Source organism: Mustela nivalis (assembly GCF_964662115.1).
Source record: "Mustela nivalis genome assembly, chromosome: 19".
NCBI classification, from domain to species: domain Eukaryota; kingdom Metazoa; phylum Chordata; class Mammalia; order Carnivora; family Mustelidae; genus Mustela; species Mustela nivalis.
The window spans coordinates 2,900,700-2,927,791 of NC_139038.1; the positions used below are offsets into that span (position 1 = coordinate 2,900,700).

The 27,092-nt window shown below is 48.6% G+C and overlaps 1 protein-coding gene across 3 annotated transcripts in view; it reads left to right on the plus strand.

The window, feature by feature from the left end:
* The window catches only part of SDK1 (sidekick cell adhesion molecule 1), an 869,284-nt gene that overhangs the window by 609,859 nt on the left and 232,333 nt on the right, over window positions 1-27,092 (plus strand). For all 3 annotated transcript variants that reach the window (XM_082714190.1, XM_082714191.1, XM_082714189.1), the window contains exons 6-7: window positions 23,945-24,056; window positions 24,700-24,890. In XM_082714190.1, the coding sequence (XP_082570316.1) occupies window positions 23,945-24,056; window positions 24,700-24,890 (303 nt within the window). The remainder of the gene's footprint in view (window positions 1-23,944; window positions 24,057-24,699; window positions 24,891-27,092) is intronic.

A 27,092-nucleotide genomic window follows, 5' to 3' on the forward strand; every position in this document is an offset into this window, starting at 1 on the left:
CCCAAATCCGCACTCCATGACAACACATTTGCAGCTGAAGATCTGCCGTGGCCGGCGTGCTTGGACCTCGGAAATTGGCGAATAGTACGCATCAGGGCTGGTTGTTCCGTGTTTATCAGAAAACCACTGGGTGTCACATGGAATACAATTGTCAGACTCCTTGAGAAAAAGGCATGGCCAGTGACTGACATCTTTAGAATGTTTTCGACAGGGGCGCCTGGGGGGCACAGTTGGTTAAGCTTCTGACTCTTGGTTTTGGCTCAGGTCCTGATCTCAGGGTCAGGAGATCGAGCCCTGTGCTCAGCACAGAATCTGCTTAAAACTCCCTTTCCGGGGCCCCTGGGTGGCTCAGCAAGTTAAAGCCTCTGCTTTCAGCTCAGGTCATGGTCTCAGGGTCCTGGGATCAAGCCCCGAATCGGGCTCTCTGCTCAGCAGGGAGCCTGTTTCCTCCTCTCTCTCTCTCTGCCTGCCTCTCTGCCTACTTGTGATCTCTGTCTGTCAAATAAATAAATAAAATCTTTTAAAAATAAAAAAAAAAAACTCCCTCTCCCTCTGCCCCCCACCAGAGAATAGATTTTTTTTTTAATCTTTAAAAAAGAATAAAATAAGGCTTTTGACAATTTAATTCCATGACAACATCATAGATATTACTTTATTCTATCAGTTCATGCTGCAGAGAAGAAATTTGGAGGGTTTGGGGTTTGGGGTTTGGGTTTTGTTTTCTCCTGGTTGATACCATGTTTCATGTATCTAGACTCTAAGTTTTATTGATTTGTCCCTGAAGCTCAGACTTTTTGTCGGGATATGACTATAGTGGCTCTCTCTTTCTTGGTACTCAGTAAGCCCCTTTTATTTGAAGATGCAGATCTTCCTTGTTCACATCAGGGACTTTTTCCACATTGTTAATTTGATTGATATGTTTCTCTCACAGACTCTATTTTCACCTTCTGGAATTCCTATTGTGCTCACACCAGATCTGTTGGATCAATCTTCCATTTTGCTCATCTTCTCATCATAGCTCATTTAATCTGCTTTCTCTAAATTCTAGGAAAATCTCTCAATTCCAGCCAAATTCACTTATCTGATTTTATGCACTATCCAGTCTGTTCTCTGGGGCATCTGTTGCATTTTTAATTTTGGCAATTTGTATTCTCATCAAAAAAAAAAAAAAAAACATCTTTCCTAATCTAAGATGTTTCTGTTTCCCTCTCAATGGGACTTTTATTCAATTCAGATTTTCTGATTCATCTGAATCAATTTGATTTAGAAATTTCCTGAAGTGTTCTTTTTCAAAAAGGGATATGTCTTCATAGTCTTTAAATTAATCAATCTCTATTTTATGGACCTTTTCCGCTATGGCCTTGTTATTAGGACTATTTAGGTATTGTTTTGCCACATTAGGGAACATGTAGATGGTAGTGAGGCATCTACAGGTCACCCTAATGGGGCAAAGGCAGTTTTTATTTCAGGGCCGTCAGAATTCTTTCCCCGTAGTTTTCACAATCCAGAGGTTGCCGGGGCCCTGCTCCTCTCTCACGTGTGCTCGCTGCTCTGGGGAAGTTCTCAAAGTTGGGTACCCCGGCCAGCTGTGTCCTGGTAATATGCGTCACCTGGGTGCATGTTAAAAGTACAGATTCCCAGACCTCACCCCAAATTTCCTGGAGCAGAATCTCTGGGGACAAGGCCTGGAAATCTGTGCCTTAACAAGCCCTCTGGTGACACAGATGCCCTTCAAAGATGGGGAACTGATTGTCTACTGTCACCTGATTTCTGTCCCTAACAAGTTCGCACCATGCGAGTTTATGTTTAGCCTCTCATGCCAACACCAACCAGTGCTCTGTCCTGAGGAGGTCACAGTTGGGCCCCTAGCCCCAGCCCCACAGACTGCTCTGATGTGCTCTCTGGAAGACGCTGTCCAGCAGGGGTCGTCCCTTCGGCTCTCCTTCTGCAGATTGGGGGGGGGGGTTCCAGATCAGAGTGGCTTTGCTCAAACCAGGTGCCTTAGTGCCCTCTTGCAAAAATTCTCCTGTGGATGGTGGTTATCCTGGTTTTCAGTATCAATATATTTATTCCCCTATTTTTTTTCTTTATCCTTTGGACATTTCTGTAGGGATTTAAGAAGTGCAAAATGGGTGGGTTCAAATCACCTAGGGGCAGAACTTCGATTTTTTTTTTTTTTTTTTTGTAGTGAGGGCATTTAAGATGATCTAAGGACTGTAACCTCAGAGACTCACAGGGCTGTGGGCAGCTGTGATCCTCAGGTGGGGGTGAGGACAGCCTGCCTGAGGCAGCGAGTGGTGTGGGGACAGGGAAAAGCTGAGCTCCCATGAGTTTCAGAGGACAGGGACCCAGCCTGATAACCCATGGAATGACAGGAGATGAGAGAGGACAGAGGTGAGGCGGGCTATGTTTTCTGCTTTGGCCCCTGATGATTTCTTGGGAGAGAGGCAAACTGGACTTGGCTTGGGCAGAATGGTGGCTCTGGAGGTGGGAATGGGGAGTGGAAACCACTCCGGAGCAGAGGGAACGTAGCCAAGACAACGGGAGGAGCAGGTGCTCAGAGCACGGACAGCTGCCGTCTCACCTGCTCAGGCTCGTCCCGGGCGGTGCTGGTCACAAGCGCGCTTATGTCCCACAGCAAACCAGACGGAGAAACGGTGCCACCCGATTCCTTCTGGGCCTCTTACACTCCATTTTGTTGCTGATGAAAGTAGTGTTGAGGACGTTCTCCAGGTTCCTGAAAGTCACAGGGAAAAACAGCACCGCCCTGAAGCTCACCACCCCTCCACCATGTCCATGTTTGAAGCTTTCCCTCCAGCCATCCCTCAGAGAGTTTGGCATGTTAATTTTCAAGTTTACCAAGTGGCACTGAAGATAATAATGAATTTCTTCACCCATTACCCTCCTCCTGTCTGTCATAATTCCTCCCACTCGGAGTGTTTGTTTTCCGTTCCCGTATGTGTGTGATGGGGGTGACGGGGCCAGCCTTCAGAGGAGCTGGACCCCTTGTCTGCTGTTTCAGCTCTTGGATCCTCATTCCTGATTACAGCCGCGCTAGTTCTCACCCCGCTGCGACTAGGGACGCCCGCTAGAGTCTCAAGTGCTCCGTGACCTGCTGCAGCCAGCCTCTTCAGCTGACCCTTGACAGTTAATTGTGTCCACTCGCTTTCCCTCTTTCTCTTTATCCAGGTGTAACTTCAAGTCTGTCTGCTGATGCTGAGCATAGAGTAGAGCACCCAGGCCAGCCTGCTCTCTGAGGGGCTGGTGGAGCTGAGTCCCAGTGCCCTCAGGCTTCACCACCGCCTGGTTTAGAATCAAAGCCACGTGCCCTCTTGCCAGGGAGCAGGCAGAGCACAAGCAGGTGGAATCACTCCTCGTTATCTGCAAAGAACCCTCGACACCTTGGGAACTTTGCACCCTCTGTGAACACAACCGGTGCTGAAAACAAGGAAAGCGATGAGAAGAAAGTGATAGCCCCACGCTCTCGGTTTGTTCACAGGACGAAGCATGCCCAAGTTTCTCCTGGAAGCTTCCCGCTGGAAGCTGCCATCCATGGCGTGCACTGAGCTGTTTTAATAACCCTTTGTATTTCCACAAGTTTCTAATTAGAGTAGTAAGTCCACAAACTCTGTGCCCCTTTTGCATCCTCAAGGGAAGGGGGACAGCTGAATGTGTGACCCTGTGGACCCAGAGCCCGTGGGGAGTCTTTGCGGCCGCTCCATGGGGAGGGTCAGCTGCATCACTAGGCCCCAAAATAAGCCCCTCCTCAAATATGCTGGGATGGAGGGGTGGGGAGTGAGAGCGGAGTCAGGGTGGAAAGATCGAGGCTGTGGTGCCGAGCAGACCTGTACATGGTCCTTCTTAACAGGAGAGGGGCCGCCTCATCCGAACTCCCAGCATCAAGATGACAGGCCTTCTGGCTCATGGTGAGCAGCAGGAATGGCCTCAAGGTGTGGACACTTAGCTTGGCCCAGAGCAGGCGTGCGTCCACAAGTGTCGGTTTGCCACTATCTTCTGCTCCCAGTGTCCCCTGGGGTTGCTTACAGAGAAATGTCATGAGATGGATTTTGAGTTTACATTCCCCCCCTAACACCAAGGGGGTTCCTACAAGGGTCTCTAAGACGCAGTAAGGCTTGGTGGTTAAGCACGCAGGCTCTGAGTTGTGCGGATCACATTCTCTCAACGGCTCAGCCACTGGGAGACCCAGGCCAAATTACTCGACTTCCCATACATCAGTTTCCTTATGTGTAAAACAGGAACAGTAATCCCTTGTGTTTATCAGAGAGAGGAGGCAGAAGCCATATTTACAGCAGGATTCACAGGAACCTGAACACAAAGAAAAACTGGCCTGGATTGCCCTGTCACCCTTAGGGCCTCTCAGGATACCCAATACTGGGTTTCAGGCCACAGATGAATTCCTGATCCGTCCACCAGCAGGCTTCCATTGGCTCATGTTTTGCTTGATGGGCTGGTAGGGGCTAACACTCTCTTCTCCCTTAGATTTCACGGTGTGGGTTTGGGGGTTCTCATTGAACCAGGTCTGACCTCACATTATCTATGCGTAAAAGGTCACTAACATGTTGGTATTTAAGAACGCTTTAAAAATATATGACATTCCAGAGCCATCACATGACTTACAAAAGACTATTTGTTTTCATTCAGTAAATGTTGGGTTCTTTCATTAATATCCTGTTTTTAATCAGATATTTCGGGGCATTCAGTTTGTTGAGTACCTGCTATGTGCCAGACGTGGGTTATAATCATGTTACATAGGTTATTTCATTGAGTCCTCACACAGCATAAGCCACTTCTCCTGCAGCTGGTGAGGCAGAACGCCAGAACCCGGACTCCTGGGCCCTGGGACCCCCGGCCCCGTCCCTGAACAGGGCCTACAGCACACCACGGTCCCAGAGCACACGTAGCCCCCACAGCCGCAGGAGAGGACTCGTCTGCCACAGCTGCTACCCATTAGTCCAGCTTGCTTGGTGGGACCCATCCTAGGCCACCTGGGAGAGTTGAGTAAAAATCACATCCTCTAATCTCATAAACAGATTGGATTTGGAGGTGTATTTCTTTGTGTATTTCTTTCTTTCCGCTCTACGTCTGTAGAGGGGAAATTGTGGTTGCACCTGAGGTTCTTACGTAAGTTAACAAATGATTATTCCTTGCCCACAACTACAGGACTGACCCGTACGAATGAACACATTCTTTGTTTTCTCCTGATTGCTGACAGCGGCCGCTGCGCGTTCTGAGTAGAAGAGTGTTTAGTAACAAAAGCCAGGCGGGTGTTGCAGCAGGGGAAAAATTAGGAAATTGATGAATTATCTTTCCATTTGCACCTTCAGAAATAGGTTAATTGTTTCGGTGACTGGCTCCGTCTTGATTAGGAAGCATTAGTAGCAATTAATGATGGAACTTCAAAAAAGGTATAGGAAAATTAATAGAATTTTCAGTTCACATAAATTATAGTCATTATCTACTGTATCCAGAACCATCGGGGCTGCCAAGCCTGCTGATTAAAGTGCAAGTAGATTTTTGGTCTGAATTCTCTGGATAATTGAACACCTCTTTTCGTTAGGCTTTCAGTATATAATTCCCTGTAGTGAGCTAATAATGTTATTTAGTTTAAAATGCCTCGATTCTTTGATATAATTGAACACCTTTCGCAAGTTAATTTTATGACCGTGTGCACATTTCACCTACATGGACAAATATTATTTGATTATGGTGGTGAAACTTTTTAAATAAAAAAGCAGCTGCCCAAAGTTGTGGCTTAGCACAGTTCAGGTCTAGAGACACGAAATCAGAACGGGGTGACATCACGAAGGTGACGCCTCCCTCCCTAGCTCACGGTGACGCTTGAATCAACGGGCACTGGGGAAGCGGTCAGAGTCTGAGAATGAGGAGCCGGGGTTCCAGGAAGATCAGCCTGGGTTCAGCTCTGAGATGACCTCTCTGGCTGTGGGGTTCCTCAGTCTTCTCTGTGGGCTTTCCCCTCGGCGGCATGTACATGGTCGCACCTTGGACCTTCTCACTGGAGCCAGGCTGGGGCAGCAGTTAAGAGCACAAATTCTAGCCCTAGAGCCCTGGACGGTTTGTATCCCAGCTTTGCCCTGTGAGGCTGAGCAGGTGACCTACCTTGTGAGTCTCAATTTTCTGTCAAAATGGGAGCAATAAAAAATACACATATTGACGAACGCAAGATGATTGGCGCAGTGTCCACCCATATGTAACAGATAAGAAATGTTTGCTGTCATTCTTAGAATCTCTGAAAACTTTCCGCTGATGGAATCTGTAATTCTCTTCACAGTTTCCCTCCCATCCACCATCCCTAGTTTTGCTCACTTTGCCTTATTGAAACCTAATTCGTGTCTGCTCGACCGATCTGTGAGTCTTTTCTTATGCACCGTGATGGCCCCATTATCATTATTTCCTTGTGCACATCAGTCCTCTCTTGACCTTGCAAAGGCTCTGCCCATCTTCCCCCTGCTTTCCCTTGTGCAGGGCTGAAGTTCCACAGATGGTTGTTGTCTACACTCTCTGGGGAATGTCAGTGCTGCACAGAGATCTTTGGACTCAGCTTCCTCCTGCTGCCTTTTCCCTGCTGGTGGTCCCAGGGCTTGCCTCCTCCCATAGGCCTCACCCGGCGGCTGGTTAGATGAAGAACGTGATTTAGACTGCGTGTGCACAGGGTACCCTGGTGGTGCCCCCCTCTGCCCCTGAAGGTTTGAGAAGCACTGACTTAGAAGATACAAATAAAAAGTTCTTAAAAGTGGGTGTAAAACCCTATGTGGTCTTCAGTGCTCTGGAAACTGAAACTACTGATGTCAAACTAAGCTAATTAGAGAGTGGGTTGAAATTAACCAGAAAGGACTCTCAAAGGAAAGTAAATTTTGGACCAGGTTTGGGAAAAGAAAATAAAGCATATAAATATGCTGGTTACTTCTGTCATTGTTCAGAGCATCTTTATCTATAACCATTATTTACAAAAGGCTGGTTATAAGAGAATGATTTCCTCATCTGTTATACTGAGTTATTTTTGTTATTTTTCTTTGTGTAAATAATAACAAATATTCACAGGATAGTCTTATTTCTGCCCCCTTTTCTCCCTCCAAGCAACCCATTGTTCATCCTTTCAGCACAGTGCTGCTCCCGTGTCTGCGTACCGTGGAACTACCTGGACCAGCCCGGGAGAGCTTTCTCATCACGTTTTATGCTTGCACAGAACCAGATTCACGTTTTGCTTCTCAGATGATGTCTAAGAGTCTCTCACACAACAGTAACCTACACTCACCCATGAGAGGTCCTAGCCCCAGAAAATGATTACAAAACCCATGTTAAATTTCTATGTCTCTTCTAAAACTGGACTCCTTCAAGTAACCACCACAGCCTTCCAGCTGAGGTTATGTTAGACTATTGTGTCTTCCCCAAACAGTACTTAAATTTCAAAATACATATTTGTTTCTTTCAGACATGTTGCAAAGACTCAACCAAAGGCAGGTTCCTCTTTGTGGAGGAGTAATTCTGGGGAGAATTCTTGACTTATACTCAGTTGTATGGGGTCACTTCCAGGTTCCTACCACTCCGCTCTGCCTCCCCTCGGTGAGTTTCACCAGGCATCCCGAGGCCCATTGACCTGGCTACCCAGAGAGTGCCTTCCTGCCTTCAGCCCCTTTCCCTCTCTCCCTGTGTGCAGGCTTATGGGGCGTTTGACTGCTTATCGACAAGTTGTCTCAGCAATTGAACGGAGACTAAGTCAAATTTTGGAATAAATAGATGCCATCCTCTTATTGGGAGCTTTGGGAGAGGTTTGGTGGAGGTGCCTGTTGTTTAATGATTTGCCATAATTGCTTTTGGATTTCCTATAAATTCTCTATAAATCTGTTACTCCTGCCGCCTCACAGAAAGCTGAGCACCCACGCAGCTTGCAATCTACAAAAGACTGCTAAGTATGTGAAATGCGCTTAGTGTTCATTTGTTTGAACTGATCGTTTGCACAGTCCAGATTTGCTGAGTAATCATCGACCTTCCACATTTTAAATAGGCCCAACTGACCGGCTTCTTTCTTAATATATTTGAACAACTGCATAAATGGGATTAGGGCTTTATTTTTTATTCACCTGCCACCCTGTCTGTGTGAACAGACTTCTTATGTTTCCACCAACAATACACTCTGCTCTCAGTAACACTCGTGATAATGCATTTGTAAGTATGTATCTTAAGAGGGATCTTAGCTCTGTTTTTGTACTTAATTCTTTCTATAACCAGCTTCTGCTTTATACATTCTCTCCATCTCTTGTCATCAACCTTAGATTTATTGTAGGTGTTGATTTTAGACCAAAATATAAATGAGATTCTGTTGACATTTTAAAAAACCTTGCTTCATAGCAGATGGAGTAGAGAACCAGTCGGTTTAAATAGATAACCTTGGGTCACATCAGAAAATGTCTTGTTCTAGCTGAGTACTCTATTCTTGCACTGTGGGACTGACTTTATTCATTTAATGGAAGCTAGGGCAGACAGGAAAAGAAATATTTTCTTCTCTTAAGATTTCCTGATTTGTTTGTACCTATGTTGTGACACCCAAGGGTAATTCTGATATAGCAACTTCCAAAAAAAAAAAAAAATAATAAAATAAAATAGGAGAAACAGACGGGGAAATACCTCTACAGTTGTGATTTCTCATTTTTCACTCTCAAAGCATCTGTGTGTTCTGCCTCATTTTGTGGCCTTGTTTGCTGTGCCCCTCTACAAGGACAAGGACCCACCTAATTCCCAGAGACAGAGGGAGAAAGAGTGCACATGATGGATAGGAGGGAGAGAGAGAGCACCAAGACCCGCGGTCCTGTCTTACCCATGTGGTCAGACTGGATGTGGCACTCTCCTGCAGCCCACTTCTGAGCCTGATTATTTACACTGCTCAGGGTCAGGGCTCCTTGAGCAGGCTGCTAAACAGCTGATGAGCAGCGGACCCCCTGCCCTGGCACAGAGGGAAGTCAGGGCCACCTTGATGGTAGAGGGTCCAGCCCCTGCCTGCCCCGCCTAGAGGCGAGGTGAGATAAAGTCCCCGCTCATTTGTCCAGAGGGAAATGCTCCTTTATCCTAAAGTCAGAAAGCAGACCACGGCTCCATTCCTGAACTGATTTGGGGATGCATCTGGCTGAGGGGCTCGGCTGTCCTTCAGGTTGCTCACTCACTGTTTATTGTCTGGGAACATTTACGTTTCACCATTGCTTTGAGATGGTTGGAATAGAAATCCTGCAAGATTTTCTGTTTCAGAGTGTGCACTCCTCCACGGTGAAATAAATGTGAAACTGATGACCCCAAAACACGGCAAGGGGAATGTTCATCAATATATTTGTGTGAACATTTGTGCTTAGAGTGGGGGTACATAAGAAAATGCCAGGCGATTGATAAAATCTCTCTTCAGTTCTGTGTATAAACCACCTTTGGGAATTTTAAGTTTTACGAAATACTAATAATGGAAATAAGAGGTTTTATTTGGCTTTGGATTCCTAATTTGAAAAGCTCTGGTTTTATTTACGGTATCAGCCTCATATGGAAAAATCAAAAGAGGGTCATCTCTTGGTCCGTGGGTGCCCCTTCTGGCAAGGAGCCAGAGCCTTGAGAAATGGGTTTCTCATCCCATGTTGGCCCTCAGCTTTGTCTGTTTTCACACGGCTGGGGAAGGTTATAAAATACAAAGCGTTCTATTTTATGTTGTTCCAATCAAGCAAAGTCTTCAAAATATAACAGCCCTGGGACTGTTCACCAGCCGCATGGTTTCCTGAGCAGGCTTCTTTATAACCAGACTACGAATTTACCTGGAGTTCCGACGGCCATAATTTCTAGTCTCTGAGTTGAACAGTAGTATCTGTTGCAAGGGAAAATAACTTCAATTTAGTCTGGTTTTCTAAAGATCCTTATTGTATTTTAAGGAGGAGGTCACAGTTGTGACTTTTGAGCTCTGTTCTGCTGAACAGACTGTGACCCCTTTCTCTCTTACTTATCTCCTTTTTAGTTTTCTCTTTCTCTCATGTGCTCAGAGCATTTGTTAAGTTAATTTTCTTTTTTCTCCAGGGACTCGGGATTGAATTCCTTTGTTCTTTGTTTTATCTATTAAAGACACTTTTCTAGTTACAGATTCTGTCTGTGAATCCCATGCTTTGTAAAGAACATCTGATTTTCCGCAGGATGTGAGCTTGGCACTTAGTCACAGACATACCCCAGGAGCCCAGCAACGCTACTCTGCAGACATCTGTGTGTACAACTCTTGTCTTGGGAAGAGATGTTGATATTTTAGGAATCGATCTGCAGATCTATTTGGAAAATGTAAGTTAGGTTCGTTCAGTCTGGTAAGCATCTATTAGGCCACTTACGATTTGCCAGAGGCTTTGAGCATAAAGGAGTTTATGAGCATCACACGCCTTTAAGGAGTTCAGCGTGGATGGAACAGAGAGCTTATACAGATGCCCTTGTCTGGAGGAGAGAGGATCTTGTCCTACTTTCCCCCAGAAACCAAGTATGTGAGCCTGATGAAGATGTGAGTGCGATAGATTACTTAGACATGCTCCCCAGACACACACGTAAAGGGGTGTGGGGTGTGTAAGGGAGGTGGGGAAGAGCAAGGCGCCGATATGGAGAACACAGCGCACCCATCGCCTCTTGAGCACCTGTTCTCAGTACCCAGGAGACCTCGGGGAGAGATCAGAAGCCACTTTAGTGCCACTTACACCTTCTTGGTTGAGTAGAACTTTGAGGAATATTAATTTACTGGCCTTCTGGCCTGTGTATCCACCTCACGCTTGTGGGCCAGAGTCGTGGAATGTCCCTGACAGGCCTTTTTGTTTTTCCCTTTTGTGATGCAAGTGCCTGACTTAAGCCACAATGTCCAGGCACCCATTTCAGAGATGGGGGTCTTGGCATAAACACTTGGCCAGCCGCGAGACCAGACGTGGACCCAGGCTGCCTTCCGCACCGAGGCTCTTTGTTTAGAGCTCAGAGTTGAATTTGATAACTGACCACTTGGGCCACTTACTTTTTCTCCTCCTGGACTTTGAATGACTGCTTTTATGTTTTTAATGCATCAATAAAGAGTGAGCCTATGAAACTGTAGGCCCCCACCCGCAACCCCCATAGAAGCAGAACCCCTTCTACCTGCCGCCTCCCTGCATGGCCCTGGCAGTGCTGCCTAATTCCCAAGTCTCGTGAGTAATAAACCTTCCATTTGCCCAAGCAGCCCCAGTGGTTGTTGCTGAAAGGTGTGCTGTAATCATACTAAGAACCACAAGGCCATCCACATACAGCACAGGTTACTGATAGGCTGAGACTCCCACAGAGGGCCAGCCATAAACCTGACCCTCGAGTGACCTCAGGTGTGAACCCCAGTTTCTAGCAGAGGGCCCTGGGCTTGTCCATGAGGAGTGAGCAGCAGAGACTGCGGGCAGGACATGGGCACCACCGGCTACAGGATGTTTCCAACACATGTAAACGGTGCACCGCATACCTTATACTGTGGACAGCACACTTGTATTCAGAACAATCAAAAGCCAAAAACTATAAAACCCTTAGAAGAAAACACAGGGGAAAGCTCCGTGATGGATTTGGTGACATTGTTTTGGCTATGACACCCAAAGCACAAGCAACAGAAGAAAAATAGATTGGACCCCATCACAATTTAAAAAGTTCTACCTCAAAGGACACTATCAGCAGAGTAAAAAGGGAACCCATGAAATAGGAAGAATATTGGCGCATCCTAGGTCTGATAAGGGATTAATATCCAGAATACGTAAAGAACTCCTACGTCACAGCAAGCAACCTGCACCCTCAGCATAAGACTCCGAGCAAAGGACGCAAATAGACATTTTCCCAAGATGGTGCACAAATGGCCAACAAGCACGTGGAAAGATGATCGACTTCACTGCTGATCTGGATAAACAAAATGCAGTCCTTCCTTACAGAAGAATATTATCCAGCCTTAAACAGGAAGGGAATTTTGCAAACATTATAGTACGTGTGAACCTTGAAGACTAAGTGACATAAACCAGTCACAAAGGGGAAAATTACTGTGTGATTCCATTTATACGAGGTACCTTGAATAAAACTCTCACGGGGACAGAAAGTAGATGATGGGTGCCAGGGACTAGGGGAGATGTGGGGGGGCGGTCAGTGTTTCCTGGGGACAGAATTTCAGTTTGGGAAGATTTCTGAGAATGTTCTGGAGATGGCTGGCGGTGATGGTTACAAAACAAAGTGAATCAATGCCATGGGACCATACACTTAAAAATGCTTATCTTTCTGTTAAGTAGATTTAACCACAATAAGGAAAAAAAGTGCACCACACGTACAAAGTGGAAGGATCATTTTTACTGTGGGCCTGGGAAACTTTCATGGAGGAAGTGACACATTCCCAGGCCTGGTTGCATGGGTGGGATTCGGGGGGAGCAGGTCATGTGGGGCACTCAGGTCAGAAGGGGGCGGCTGGATGCCATGGGGTCTGATGACAGTGAAACTCTGGACTCTGGAGCCTTGAGGGAAACACTGAGGCACAGAAGACCCAGCTGTCCGTGGCATGGCCGAGGGCCCAGAGCAGAATGTTCCCTAGTGACACCGTTATTCCTCAGCCCTGTGGCAGCCAGCCTGGTAGAGCTCTCTCCAAAACACCAGAAGGAAAGACTTGTCCCAGACCTCCACCCGAGTTCACATAAGAGGTTTTTATTGAGCACCTAACAAAACATCAGGCACTGTCTGAGCCTCCTGGTCTTGCAAGCTTGTGGGGAGACACGGACGAACAAAACTAACAAGTCCGGTGAGCAGTACGTCAGGTGGTGAAGGGCCAGGGGAAAGCTGAGCAGAGCAGGGGGGCCGGCACAGGGCCCTCCAGGCGGCAGAGGCGGAGATCACCAGGCAGGGTCGCTTGTGTCCTTGACATGATGGCTTGGTGGTCATTAGAAAAAGTCGAATGTGGTTCTCATCCCTTCCTTAGTAAATGCAGTGATCTTCTTCCTACAGATCTGCCAACTTCTAAATATTTTGCATCTCTCTTTTGAACTTTGAAGAAAACTCTTGGCTAGAGAACTCCTCCAGCTTGGGTGGTGGAGGAAGACGGAGCCTTCAAAGGCCCCTGCCAAGGGCTCCTGTGTTTTCCCTTCGTCCTTGCTCACAGCCCCGGGTGGGCATCAGCTGCCCTGGTGGGCTTGGGCTCCATGCCCGGATTTGCATGTTTGGCACATTTACTCAAGGGAATGTCTTCATTAAAGCTAAAAGTGATCTGTTATTGTTCCTAATTACATTCTCAATAATTTTAGACTGCCATTCAGGAAATTGACCTACTCTCCTGAAAAACAGATTCTCTTAGCCCTCTAGCCCACCCGGCCTGCCTGTAGAGCCAGTTTTTCTGTTGGCTATGGTTCTTGTACCATGAAGTGGTAGATTGTGCCTTTAGGTGTTTAAATGAAAAACAGTTTATCAGCTCCTGTCTCTCGAATCAGATATTTGGGTCACTCTAGTGTCCAGGCATGGTAAATCCTGCCTTCTGCCTGCCAATTTATGCTCATCCCCAAAGAAATAGGTAAACAAGCCCACTGTAAAGCTGTCTTCTATCTCCTTCATTTTTCTCGGCCCGGTACAGAGCTGATGCAAACACATTCTTTGTTACATTCCATTCATTTCCAAATGCACAAGTTTTCAAATACATTATAAACGAGAAGAAAAGAAACTGGGGGATTGTTCGTCATACTGTCATATTATTTTATTTATCGTCTCTTGTCAATAGAAAAGTCCAGAAGTGTAGTGAGATAAAAATGGAAGTACATGCAAAGATAAAATTGTGAATGGCATAGACTGCTGCATTTCCTCCCATTTTTCTTTCCCGCCTCCTACTGGACAGTAAACAAGAAGGATTGGGTCAGCTGGTGCGTGCTTCTCTCAGGAGAGCTGGCAGAGCATTTGTGATGGGGTTTGCCTCCCCCTCCCCACACCGGTGTGACATCATCGCAGTTCGTGACCACATTCTGGCTGACAAATGATAAGGGACACGGCATCTCGAAGAGTGGGGAAGTTTCCTTAGACACCTCCTCTCACCACAGATTGTTAACCCGGAAATTAGGACTCCAGCCTCGCCTCTTCCGGAGCCAGGTGACGAGAAATTAGGTGAACCTGGGGAACGAAAGAGGTAGGAGGACCCTTCTCCTTAGCGAAGGAGATTTTTTTTTTTCCTGTCAGGAGAGAAGTCATGCTGTTTATTTCAGTTTTCATAGAACCGCTCCTATTAACGTTGTCCGCGTCCTGCCACAAGAAAATCACCTCATAGGGTCCTAGTGAATGACCTGGTCTGTGGTACCGACATAACCTTCACTGGAGCACATTTTAATGAAAAAAATTACTGATTTCTCAGAATCCTTGGAGATATATATATAAATTACATATATGGACTTGGGTGTATGTCATTCTCTTAAAAATGTGCACCTGGCGGTTCGAGCTGCTGAGACGCTGGCCCCCCAGGGTGGCGGGAAATCAAACATACCTGTTGAGGTGCTTGCAGGCAGGAAAGCACTTAATCCCTTTACCAAGCCATTTTAATAATGCAGAGAAAGATGACAGACTCCAAGTGGTTGCAAAAGTAAGTGATGAACAGAAAAGCCACCTGATTTTCTTGAAGTGGAATATCCTGGAGCAGTTTCACTCCTCCCCTGAAAGAGCACCAGCGTCCCTCACTGTGCATGGGAGAAGGTCAAGAATCACAAGACTGACCAATTAAACGACCCTCCGTACTGTCAGAAATCAGGTTGAGGATGGCTAGAGCCAGGCTGTTGGCAGACACTGCACCATGGAAGTGACCAGAGAGCACCACCGGCTCTGTTCTGTGTGTCTGTGGCCACTGCAGCCCTTGTTGCCGAAGGTCAGCCGTCTCAGCTGCATGTAGCTCTGCCTTCCTTAGCCATTGCCCCACAAGGTAAATTCAAAGGTTGGTCTTCAAAAACCAAGCAGGACAGAGGATGCAAACACAGTGATCCGAAGGGGCACCCTTGCCCCAGTGTCTAAAGCAGCAATGTCCACAACAGCCAAACTGTGGAAAAAGTCCAAACGTCTGTCGACAGGTGAATGAATAAAGAAGATGTGGAATAGATATACGATGGAATATTACACAACCACCAAAAAGAATGAAATCTTGCCTTTTGCAATAACACGTTTGGAACTAGAGGGTATGTGGTGCTCAGCAAAATAAGTCAGTTAGAGAAAAGACAAATACGATATGATTTAACTCATACGTGGAATCTGAGAAACAACACAGAAGAGCATGCATGGGGAAAGGAGGAGAAAAAGAAAACAAGATGAAATCAGAGAGGGAGACAAACCATAAGAGACTCTTAATCATAGGAAACACTGCTGGGGGTGTGGAGGGATGGGGTAACTGGGTGATGGGCATTAAGGAGGGCACATGATGGAATGAGCACTTGGTGGTACATAAGACTGATTAGTTACTGGCTTCTACCTCTGTACCTAATAATACACTGTACGTTAAGTAATTGAATGTAAATTTAAAAACTTTTTAATTAAAAATTTTTTAATTTTTTTAAAAAACTGAGCAGAAGTAGCCTTGATTTTATACATGGAAATTCCTGTCCACTTGGAACAAAAGAACGGCATAGACTCTAATTTAGGTGGTGTCGGAAACTCCTTCTCCTCCTCCTCCCTTCCCTGACCGCTCCTCCGGCAGTCCTACATGGACTTGGCTGCCCGCCCTTCAGAGGTGTGCTGCGGGGGTTTGCCCCAGTCCTGCCTCCTGTCCTTACTCTTCCTCTCTCCCAGAGAGGTCTACTTAGGAGTCTCAGGATTTCAGTCACTGCTCCCTCGCTGACCAGCCGATGTCCCCTACACACCCCACAGGCACCTGAACATGACCCTTTTCTCCAGAAATTCCTTCCTTCTCCTCCATCCTAACACGCCAGTGCCCTCACCCCCAGTCCTGCTCTTTCTTCCAAGTTTTCACCCCTGAGTCGCTCTGCTGCCTGCCCAAACCACACCGGCCAGCCACCTGGAGTACTTCTGTGCACCAAGAGTACCTCTGCTCTCTCTTCTTCCTCCCCATGGTGTCCCACCGTCTCCTACTCAGCACGGTCTGCTCGTCGGGGTCCTCCAGTCACTCTGTTCTTCACTGGACAGAGTCCATGGCGCACCCAGAAGCACTTCCCCTCAGCTTCCAGAGGAACTGACACTTTCCCATACACACTGGACGGGTTTCCACCTTCTTCGTTTTCTGTTACCAAAACACCTTTCCTTCCCTCTTCTGCCTGGTGAATGCCTGTCCATCTCTCAAGGACATGGCTCAGGCTTTCCCAATTCCCCTGGAAGAATGGACCTTGCTGTCACACACCCACCCTGTCCTGGGGTGTCCCTGCCTTCTCCTTTCCTAGCCACACACAGTCTGTTCGCGTTCCCTCTGTCAGCGGGCAGCTTCCGCTACTGACCCATGCCTCCTGGATGACGCTGACCTTGGGGGTTAAAACTTGGAATCCCCAGCACCACCACATGCCTAGCCACTGTGCACTTGAAATTCAAGGCAGTTTTATGTTGTTCTTGTCCGTAGATGCTCTGCTGACAATAATCAACCCTGTTCTATGTGCATAAGCCTTGGTTCTTCATTCAATGAGTCCCTGCAGAAAGGGCTGTTATGGCCAAAGCACATTGTTTCATACCAAGATGATTAATGCATACATACATCCTTCCTTATTCCAAAAGGTGGACAGATCTAGGGGCACCTGGGGGGCTCCGTCGGTGAGCATCTCAGAGTCCTGAGACTGAGCCCCGTGTTGGGCTCCCTGCTCAGTGAGGAGCCTGCTTCTCCCTCTCCCTCTGCCTGCTGCTCCCTCTATTCATGCTCTTTCTCTCTCGCTCGCTCACATACATAAATATAATCTTTTAAAAATATTTTTTAAAGGTGGACAGACCCACGGGCACATGGTGATGTGGGGACCTGAGAGTCACGTGCGGGAGGAGCCGGGGCACCCGCACCTCTGGCTTGGGCGGGGCTGCTGCCGTTCTGTCCAGAAAGCCGGTGGCCTGAATCTTAAAAAGCTTTTCTGTAACTGCTAATGTCATCTGCTCAACACGAGCAACATGTGTTATTATTATTGGCATTGAAGAAAGATTTAAAAAAAAAAAAAGACAAAACCGAGGAACGCATTGCTCAACACTGGGAGCCTTCACTGTCTTATATTATTCCCTTTGTTTTCAACCCTCTTGTCTCCTTTGTTCCTCCAAATTCGGGGCTGATTCTTTTCGGAGCAGGAAGATTTTGAGATTTCAAATAGTCCTGTAGATTCCATAACCTGCAAGCTTCCTGATGAGATGCTTAGTTTGCAAAACTGGAAACCCTGTAGCTGCAGACATACTAAGCATTGAGGAAGCAGAGCTGATCTCAGAGCTGTCCTAGAACCGTCCTTCCTCCCATAGAGGCGCCTCTCCCGGGACACGTCCGCTGTGTGTGAGAAGGGCCCATGGCTTGCTCGTCTCGCACGCATTTATGTGGGAGCCGTGCCCGGGTTCTGTACCTCAGGGCCAGTGGGACTCAGCACCCTTTGGTGGAGGGCAGAGTTCGACCTCATTATTTTCTGGCGTGTCCCGGGAAAAAACGAGGCAGCATGCGGGCAACTGAGCCCATGACCTCAACCCTGCCCAAGCTGCCTGCTGCAAAGCTTTCCTGAAGCGTATTTGCCAGGAGCACCCACCAGTGAATCAGGAAACTCGAGATAGTGGTGCTAATAGTGAAAAACAAAACGTGGGATCTGCTGTCTCAGATGGCCTGGAAAATTCCACTCCTTTAGGGCACAGACTCTTTTTTGAAAGAAAGAAGTCTGTGTTTTTTTAATGAGATGTTGATATCTGTGGAACAAGGGAGTGTGGGGGGAAGGTGTCTGCTCCGGGCTCCAACTGCTGCTTTGCCTGTGAGCTGTGACCTGGTGCTCCAGGCCTTCTCGGGGCTTGGGGTATTCATATTCATGAGCCAGGACACCGGCCCCAAACACCTTCAGGACCCCAGTGGGGAGGACAGTGCTCTCTCTGTGTCGGGCCCATGTACACACACATATCTACAGATCCACATACATGTTCCCATGCTTGTAAGGGCCCTGTGACATGCTTATCGGATTACGAACAAAACACATAAGGCTTGGAGAAGTTAGGTGACCTGTTCCCAAGCAATGAGGAGCTGTGGTGGCATTTCCAGGTTGACTGGATTCAAAACTATTCTCTTTGTAACTGTGCCTTTCAGCTTTTGGACTTGTGGGACCCTCATCCTAGGGTAGTTGGGGGCAGGGAGAGAAGCTTGGAGTAGAGTAGGGGACCAGGCCAGAGGAACCTGATGCAGTCTGTTCCCAGAGACTGGGCCAGCACCCCACATCCCCATGTCCACGTGTCCAACAGAAGGGCTAGTGGCCAACAGTGATCAGGTCATCACTGCTTGTGCTCAGGATGGGGATGTCCTTGCAGCCAAATGCAAGGAAATAGCGAGCAGGGTGGGCACGGTTATGGGGACCACAGCTGGTAGGACAGGAGGAGACCAGCCTCATGTTAGAGGGTGGTAGTGTCCGAGGTAGGCCTTAGGAGCGGTTCTGAGCTCCACCTGGGGTAGGGACCGGGTCTCGACAGGCTCAGGACACAGGCGCGCAGAGACCGATGCTGAATTTCATTAGTGTCTGGTGTGCTGTGCTGGAGACAGCCCCAAGAGGCTGTGTCCCGGTGGACACAGAGACCCTGGTTAGGGAGAGGCTGTCTGCTTACCACCCTACAGCAGGGGGCTGCTTTCTTTCCTTTCCTTTTCTTTTTAACTCTGAAGAAAGGTTTTTTTTATTCCTGACCATATTACTGACCAGGAGTGTGACCTATAGCCAGCCAGTGGTTCCCAGCTGGGGACAGCTGAGCTACACAGGGGACATTTGTCAGTGCCTAGAGACTTTTATTTTTTACTTTACATCCTCAGGTCTTACTTATCTTAGAAATAAGACTTGGTCCGTTTTGACTGCCTTTACCACACCCTTGCCTCTGCTAGGTTTCTGTGAGCTCCGCTGTTAGGGTTTCCTTATGCAAGTGAGATCACACAGTGTTTGTCTTTCTCTGACTCCTCTCACTTAGCACAACGTCCTCAGAGTTCATCTGTGTTATAGCAAATGGTGAGATTCCTTTTCTTCTTGTGGCTGAATTATATTCCATAAACGCACCACATTTTCTTTAGTTTTTTATCCGTGGACGTGTACGTTGTTTCCATGTCTTGGCTGTTGTGAATGACGCTGCTGTGAACGTGGGGCTACAGCCATCTTTTGGCATCAGTGATTTCTTTTCCTTTGGGTCCATGCCCAGAAATCGGATTGCTGGATCATATGGTAGTTGTATTTTTAATTTTTAGCTTTCTGAGGAATGGGCAGCGGTGGTGTTGGAGGCAGGATGGAAGAGGGAACTTTGGGAGCAGAAAGGCAGAAGAACAAGTGTGGGGGGTGGGGGTATGCCGGGGTCGCTGCAGAACCGCGCGAGGAGTTGGCATCCACCCCGCAGCACACATCCCAAACCCCGTTCCTGAACTGCTCCCCACAAGCCTGAACCCACCTGGTCTTTCCCTCTCAGAGTCAGCAGCTTCCCTCTCCACAGCTCCTCTTCCACAGACATCCCCCTAGCCAGCCGTCAGCAAACTCTGACTCCTCGAAGAGTGCCCCATGCCTCATTTCCACCCCCACCACCCAGGCTTGCAGTCACCTGCCTGACCTCCCGTGTCCTCTCTTGACCCCCAGGGTGGATTCAGTCTTAAAACAGGCTCACATTATGTCATCCCCTATCCCGTCCTCTTCCCACCTGCCTTTAGGATATTGCCCAGAGTTCTCCCCAGGGCACAAGGTCCTCCCTGAGCCGACCCCTCCGTCCCCGCCCCTTGCCCCACAGCTCCCCTTGCGCTGCGGCCCCCTGCAGCTCCTCCAAGCACCCTGAGCCCACGGGCAGCGAGGGCTCTTTGGCACTGCATCCCCCACCAGGAACGCCCTGCGCCGAGGCCTCCACAGGCTGGTTTTCCTCCCCACTCCCCCCTACTCCTGCTGGGTTCCAGGCCTGAGTCTGTCTCCCGATGCTTTCTCTTCCCCTAAAGCCGTACAACAGGGTGTCTGCCGCTTACCCTCCTTTTTCCACAGCTCTGTGGCTTTAAGAGTTCAGGGGAACTTTGAACTTTTTTGTCTTTGAGAGATTTGATGTTCTTTAGAAGTACTTTTTAATTACATGCAACCTCGACAGCTTCCCCCTACTCAGCTCTCCAGTGATTAAGGGGTTCGTGGTGGGGGAGATTGACGAGGATTAGGTGCAGTTTCTGGGCTCAGATGCTGGATTTCCAAAACGACTGAGCATCAGCCTTGGGGCCACCAAAGCCCCCTGCTGCCCATTTGTTGCTGACCTCTGCAGAAAGCCTCTTGATTCAGCGTCTTCACCTCCAACCAGCCTGGGAACTGTTCAGGTGGAAAACAACGGTAAAGTCTCCATTAAGGAAATGCTTGGGGGAAGGAGCGTTCTAGTTAATTTAATTTTTCGTTAGCTGAGCACCACCAGAGTTTTTACCAGGAGCGGACAGCATTAAGTGAAAGGAAGCTGACAAATTTGGGTGGAGACGGTCCTTTATTTAAGCCCTTTCTCTGACATTCGAAGTCACGTGACTCTGGGCCTCAGTTTTCTCGGCTGTAAAAGGGGGGCAGTTATAGGTCTCTTATTGTCTTGCCATTAGATTAAATGGGGGAAACATTTGCAAGTCATTTAGCAATAGGCTTGCTTGCTACACAGGAGGCTTGGTAAAGTGCCTTCTTTTCAGGAATAATTCTTAATACATTGGCATATAGTATTTAAAAAATCTTGTGTTACTATAGAGCATTGAAGGAGAGGGTACTATTCCTTGTGGAAGCATAGTGACTCATTATTGTGGAATACTTACGAAAAAATAACCGATCATTAAGGATTTTGAGTGCTTTTGTATCTCAGACACTGTGGAATAGCAGAAATAAAGAGGTCGTTTTATTCTTTTTGAAATGCCTGGGTATTCTTCTTTGCATCTCTCTTCTAAAAATTGAATGTGAGGGAAAAAAAACCTGGTAGATAAGTCAGCATGGCAGGTTCAGAATGGCAGATAAAGCACCTCTATTACCACCTCTCACTTAAAAAAGAAGTAAAAACCCTCTAAAAAGCAGTAAAGGAAGAAGAGACGGGAGGAGCACAATGACAAAAAGAAAGTGACAGAAACGATTCACAGATGGGGGGTGAAACCGGTTTCTGGAGAAATGCTCTCAGATGGCGGAATGGGCCCCGCGGGGGCGACGGTAGTGGCCTGGGGACCCTGAAGTGTGTTGGGCCACGGCGGGGCTGATGGTGGGCTGGAGCTGGACACAGAGGGAAGACGTAATAGTTTGTCTCTGGAACAATCTACTTCCTGCCTGGCTACTGTATGCAGAGTAGTCAGCAGCTAAATAGGGCAGACAGACAGACGGACACATAGGGAAGGTTCTCCTCCACCAAGGACAAATGGCTCAGAGGGACAGTCTCTGCACGCTGGGATCTGGGGTCTCTGCAGAATAATAGTCTCTCACATGACCGAAATTCCCAGTTCACTAGCGTAGTGGTCACCCGGGAGTCATCCATGCGCCCATGCATATTCAATTGAAATATCAGTGTTTCAGAAGAAAGGAGTGCTCAGCGTCCTGCGCTGTCGTGAGCACCGCCCCTGCAGTTGGGAGGTGTGCCCTCTGGCTCTTTGGGTAAAATGGCACTGAAATATCATGACAGCAGCTTCAGCAGCAGAAGCGCGGCTTTGATCTTGCTGTGGCGGCTCCCAGGAGTCAAGGTCACCTCACCCCCCCGATCACAAATGCTCCCGTGAGGAACGATCGCAGTTTAATCTGCACCTCTTACCCCCTGCTTCTCCAGAAGTGTCCTGTGCCCCATATCAAATCCAAAGAGTCACTGGACTTGTCCAGCCAACCCCACAGGCAAGGCACCTGGCACATGTCAGCACGTGTGACAGTGAGTTACAGAAATATCAGCCTGCTGCTCTGTCTGTCAATGTGGCCAGAACCCTGGACAGGGTGGCGCTGCTCTGTCCCACTCGCCCCGCCCTCAAGGGGCTGTACCTTGGCGCTTCCTGGTGTCACACGTGCACAGTGTCCTGGGGTTAGGGAGCCATCGAGGCCCACCAGCTGGGGGCCTGTCCTCTCCGGGCGGTGACAAGTGCTGAGCATGGGTTTCCTCTTCTGCCACCGTGGCTGAGCGGTGATTAATGCCAAATTAGCACCTTGCTCAGTGACCTTTTAGCATTCACTGCTGCTCTCCTTCACTTCGCATTAACTATTTGCAAATATTAGCTTCTCAGGTCATTTCTTCTCATCAGCAACTTTCACAGATGACAGGCAGGTTGTTAATCTGATTGGCAGTCAGGTCTGTCCTTTGCCCCATCTTGAAAGTGTCAGTGCTCAGGCATCTCCCCAGGAATCCGATAAGCAGCCCAGCGGCCTCTACAATATTCTGAGCAGAGAGCGTCCTCAGAAGGTGCCCACAGAGGCCTTTCCCAGCTAGCTTTGGGAGTAGAGGGGCTGGGAAGGGCTTGACGCCTCCCCTGGGACTTGTAGACACTGGTTTCCATCAACATCATCAACATATAGGCTAAAAATTAATATGGTGGCTGCGTGCACCTCAAGCTTTGTGTGTGTGTGTATGATTCACATGGACCTTTAATTTTTTTAAAAAAAGATTTTATTTATTTACTCGACAGACAGAGATCACAAGTAGGCAGAGAGGCAGGCAGAGAAAGATGGGGAAATAGGTTCCCTGCTCAGCAGAGAGCCCAATGTGGGGCTCGATCCCAGGACCCTGAGATCATGACCTGAGCCGAAGACAGGGGCTTGACCCACTGAGCCACCCAGGTGCCCCTCACATGGACCTTTAAATCACATCCTGCTTAAGCAATAGAGGCAGAACACAGACAAGGCCAGTCCTCATTTTCCCTGCCGTGCTGGGTGGTGGGCACTCGAGGGCCTCACTGCCACAGCTGTCCCCAGCGCTGGGATGGGGGCCCAGCTCTCTAGTGTCAGGTACCAGATGAAGCATTTCGCATTTGCAGAATCTAAATGTATTTTTATTTCCAGTCTCTGCCTTCTATACCCCCTGTCGAAATCCCCATTCTAAAAATGTTGGATCTGTCTTCATTTCCCCTAAATAAACAGCAGTAAAGTGTACTGTGGGTAGTTTAATTTTGATATTACATGTATTTTAGAGAAAAGTGGCAAAGACGTGTCATAGTTTTTTCTCCCTTGTCACCAGAAGTATAAGTTAAATTATTTATAGTTTGATACTCACCAAACAGAGGTGGATTCAGGATATTTACTTTTCAGAGAAGAAAAAGGGATTGAAAGTACACGGACAGAACAGAACACTTTGCTGATTGAATGTGTTTGCTCTGGGGAGCCACATTTATGCCCGAGTAAGAACACCAGCCCCATTCTAACTGCACCCGTGCCCGGTAGAGTGCCTGACACATGGAATATTTGTGGAACTGGGCAGACTTGAAAAGAGCGGGTGGACTAGGTAACTCAATAAGCGAAGTCTTAAGGCAATAAAGAAATAAAGTCAGCAAACATTTTGGGAAACGCTCCACACTCGAAAGCACTTATCCCCACAATGCAGAGCCAGCACTGGGTCCCTTGACTCCTAGCCGGGATGTTCACTTACCGGCTGTGGATTCCACCCCAGGATCCGATGAAGGCCAGGGACAATGACCATGCCCAAGGGTTCCCCTTCATGGGTCAGGGTGGGGTCGTGACATTCAGGTGTCCCATCAGAGTGGCTTGAAAAGACTCCCCCATGTGTTATGTTCCGGTCTTGACATCTTCCATGCTTAGGAGAGTCCCATGAAGTTTTGCTTTCTCTGCCACAGGAGAGGTTGGCACCCCCGAAACCATGGCGCCCGTCATTGTGATCCCCCCAGGCAACAGAAGTGTGGTGGCCGGGTCCAGTGAGACCACCTTGGAATGCATCGCCAATGCCAGGTATGCAGCGGGTCCCACCCTCGGCGTACAAATCCATTGTAACTGATGAGATGGCCCTTCAGTCGAAAGCCACATCACGCGTGTGCTTGCTGTTCTAGCAGTCATGCTGGTCTCATTTGTCCAGCTGGGCTACACACATGACACACCTGGGAAAATAGGGCCCGACTTCCCAAGCCTGGGACTGCAGTGCTTGCCCTGAACATACCGAGGTGCTGGTGGAGGGCCTCCGTGGGTGCACAGGAAAGAAGCACCTTTCTCCTCGGCAGGGCGCGGTGTTCTCAGCCTCATCAGCGGTCGCTCCAGAATTTGGTTCCCATGATCATGCCTCCCATGTAGCCACATCCCCTAGCAGTATTTATTTTAAACATTCTTTTCCTGAGCAAATGGAATCATTAGCACTTATGGTCCATCGCTGCCGCAATTAGCTATCCTTGCTCAATAGCCCTTGAGCGGAATGTATTGTTGGTGCGCGCCGTGAGGGAGTCGGGCCGCATCTGGATTGATTTTTAAATGTCCATTGTTCAACCCGCCGTGGTTCCTGGTAGAATTAGCTTTGTCAGGCTTGTGCTGAATGCCTGAAATTACGATTATTGCCACCTACGTGATTCACCGTTGTTGTCAATCATGCCCTGCGCCCTCCCAGGCCTGTCGAGGAGCTGCACGTGACCTGGAAGAGGAACGGGGTGAAGGTCGCCGGGGGGGTCCACAGCCATGGGAGACGCCTCACCATCAGCAACCCGACGTCCGCCGACACCGGGATGTACATCTGTGAGGCGACGCTGAGAGGACGTGCGTTCGACGCGGCCACAGCACAAGCCTTTCTGGCTATCATAGGTAATGCAGGGCTCGGAGGCACGTGGCCCCTTGTGGAGCAGCCCGGAAACAGCCACCTCTGGCCAGCACCCTTTCTAACTCAGAGAAGGAGGGTGACTCGGAGGCTACTTTCCAGAGTCACCCTGCTCTTCTTTCTCCAAGAACACGAGCCCCACTGAACCCAAAGCGCTCATGCTCTGAGTTCTTCTAAGAATTGTGATTCTGAATCCTTCTGACCACAAAGCTCAAGAAGTGGTGTGGTGAGGTCCTTGTCACATATGCCACCTGGCACTGGCCTCTCCAGCACGAAGCTTCGCTGTAGCCCTTACTGGGCGTTTATGGTCAGTTTTCAGAGATTATCCCATTATTGGTATTATTTGACCCAGAAAAAAAGAAGCTTTGGGATATTATCTTCTGTTAAGTGAAAAGGGGAGAGCAGAGCTGCTTCCTAGGATGTGCACTAAGGGCCACTCCTGAACCAAAGAGAGCAAGATAAAATTCAGCACCCGGGAGTCACTGTGGACGCTAGAAAGTGTCAGTGTTCAGGGAGTGGGCGTTGTTTGGTGGCCAAGGAAATCCTCAGGGTATTTGCGGATTATGGTAATATCATGGTACATTGTGAGGACAGTGCCTTTGTTTCTCACGTTTCTTCGGTTCCTGTAATACTTTTAGTCCCCTTAGTGGCTGTGGTCACTCTCACCGTGACCTGTCCAGCAGGATAGTGGCCGCTGCAGGTAGGAGGGGCCGAGGCAACGCCAGGGAGGAAAATTTCTACCTCTTCTCTCCTTCCGGAAGAAGGGAATGAGAACGAGAAAGGTCAGGTCGGCAGAGCCCTCGGGAGCGCTGTGGCTCCTCACAGGACATGTGTCACAGCTTGCCACTTTGCCAACTAAGAAAAAAGAGAAGCCGTGTTCTCCTGTGAAATTAGCAAGGGTATCAGGAAATGCCAAGTAAAAGGCAGTTTGCCTTGAGTGTGTCACACTCCTTTTGATCATGAAGAAATGGCTCCATGGCCTGGAAACGACCCAGCCAAATACACGCAAACCCATCCGTCCCTCCAAATGGAGCGTAAAGACTTTTAAAGCATCAGGAAGGCAGACCTCGAGTCGCATGTCACCGCAGACTCCGTACTAGGGGTCTGAGCTGCTTGTCCTGCTGCCTCTCCTCCTGTGCTCCCGACGGAGGGAAACACCGCAGGCCTGTGCCCCGCGATGACATCCTTCCGCCCCCTGTGAGCATAGCGTGTCATAGATAGAACCAAATTAACATTCAGCACGTGTCCGTCTCCGGGAGACAGGACTGTATTGTGTTAAAACATCTTAAGGTGATTTAAACAAGAGAAGAAATTTATCTTCCTGTGAACTGGAATGTTTGTTTCCATCATAATTCCCTTTAGAAATATTTAAATCTATCCTATGAACGTTGGTTTCACATTGACAAGTGAATTCCAAAGCAGGCTGTGTGCCGCTCTGTGTTCAGACTTTGAAAGGGACACAACTCTGCGTCTTTAGGATGTTGATTTACATTCCCTTTTATTTATAAGAATTTGCTATGGCAGGGGGGATTCTGTGCAGGAGTCATCCTGGGGAAGTCCTGAGGAGGGCCTCTGTGAATCCAGATTGGTTGGGAGATGGTGGCCCCAGGCGCAGTGCACTGGGAGGAGGTTCCCAGGGGCGCCGTGGGGCCCGGCAGGCAGCTGTCCCTGAAGCAGGCCAGTGCAGGAAGGTGGAAACATGCTGGCTTTCAGGGACTTCCATCACGGCTGACGGAACAAGACAGGACCGGGTGGTTGTTTCCTCTGCCTGTCAACTTCAATAGCATATTGCCAGATTTCTGAGGTTTATACAGGAATGTGGGCTGCGTCCCATCTGCTGCAAGTCCTGGTGGCCGTCTATGCGACAGGGAGCACCGGCCTTCAGGGAGGCCTCTGCTCCGTCCCGATGCTGCTCTTCAGCTCTTTCTCCGGCCCTGCCCTCCACATGCTCCCCGAGAGTTTCCCCACACCCCACATGCGGAGACCGATGCCATGGCCTGCCCACACAGCCCCCAGTCTCCCTGCTTCAACTACTCGCACCCCCGTTCCTCCCTCACAGCCTTCCTGGGCCACTGGAGCCACGGCGCCCGCCATGCGGCAGGTTGGAAGTGCAGGGTCTGATGGACAGTGGACAGACAGCTGAGCTCCCGCCCTCCTGCGACGGGGGTGTGATCTGGAGGTCCTGGCTT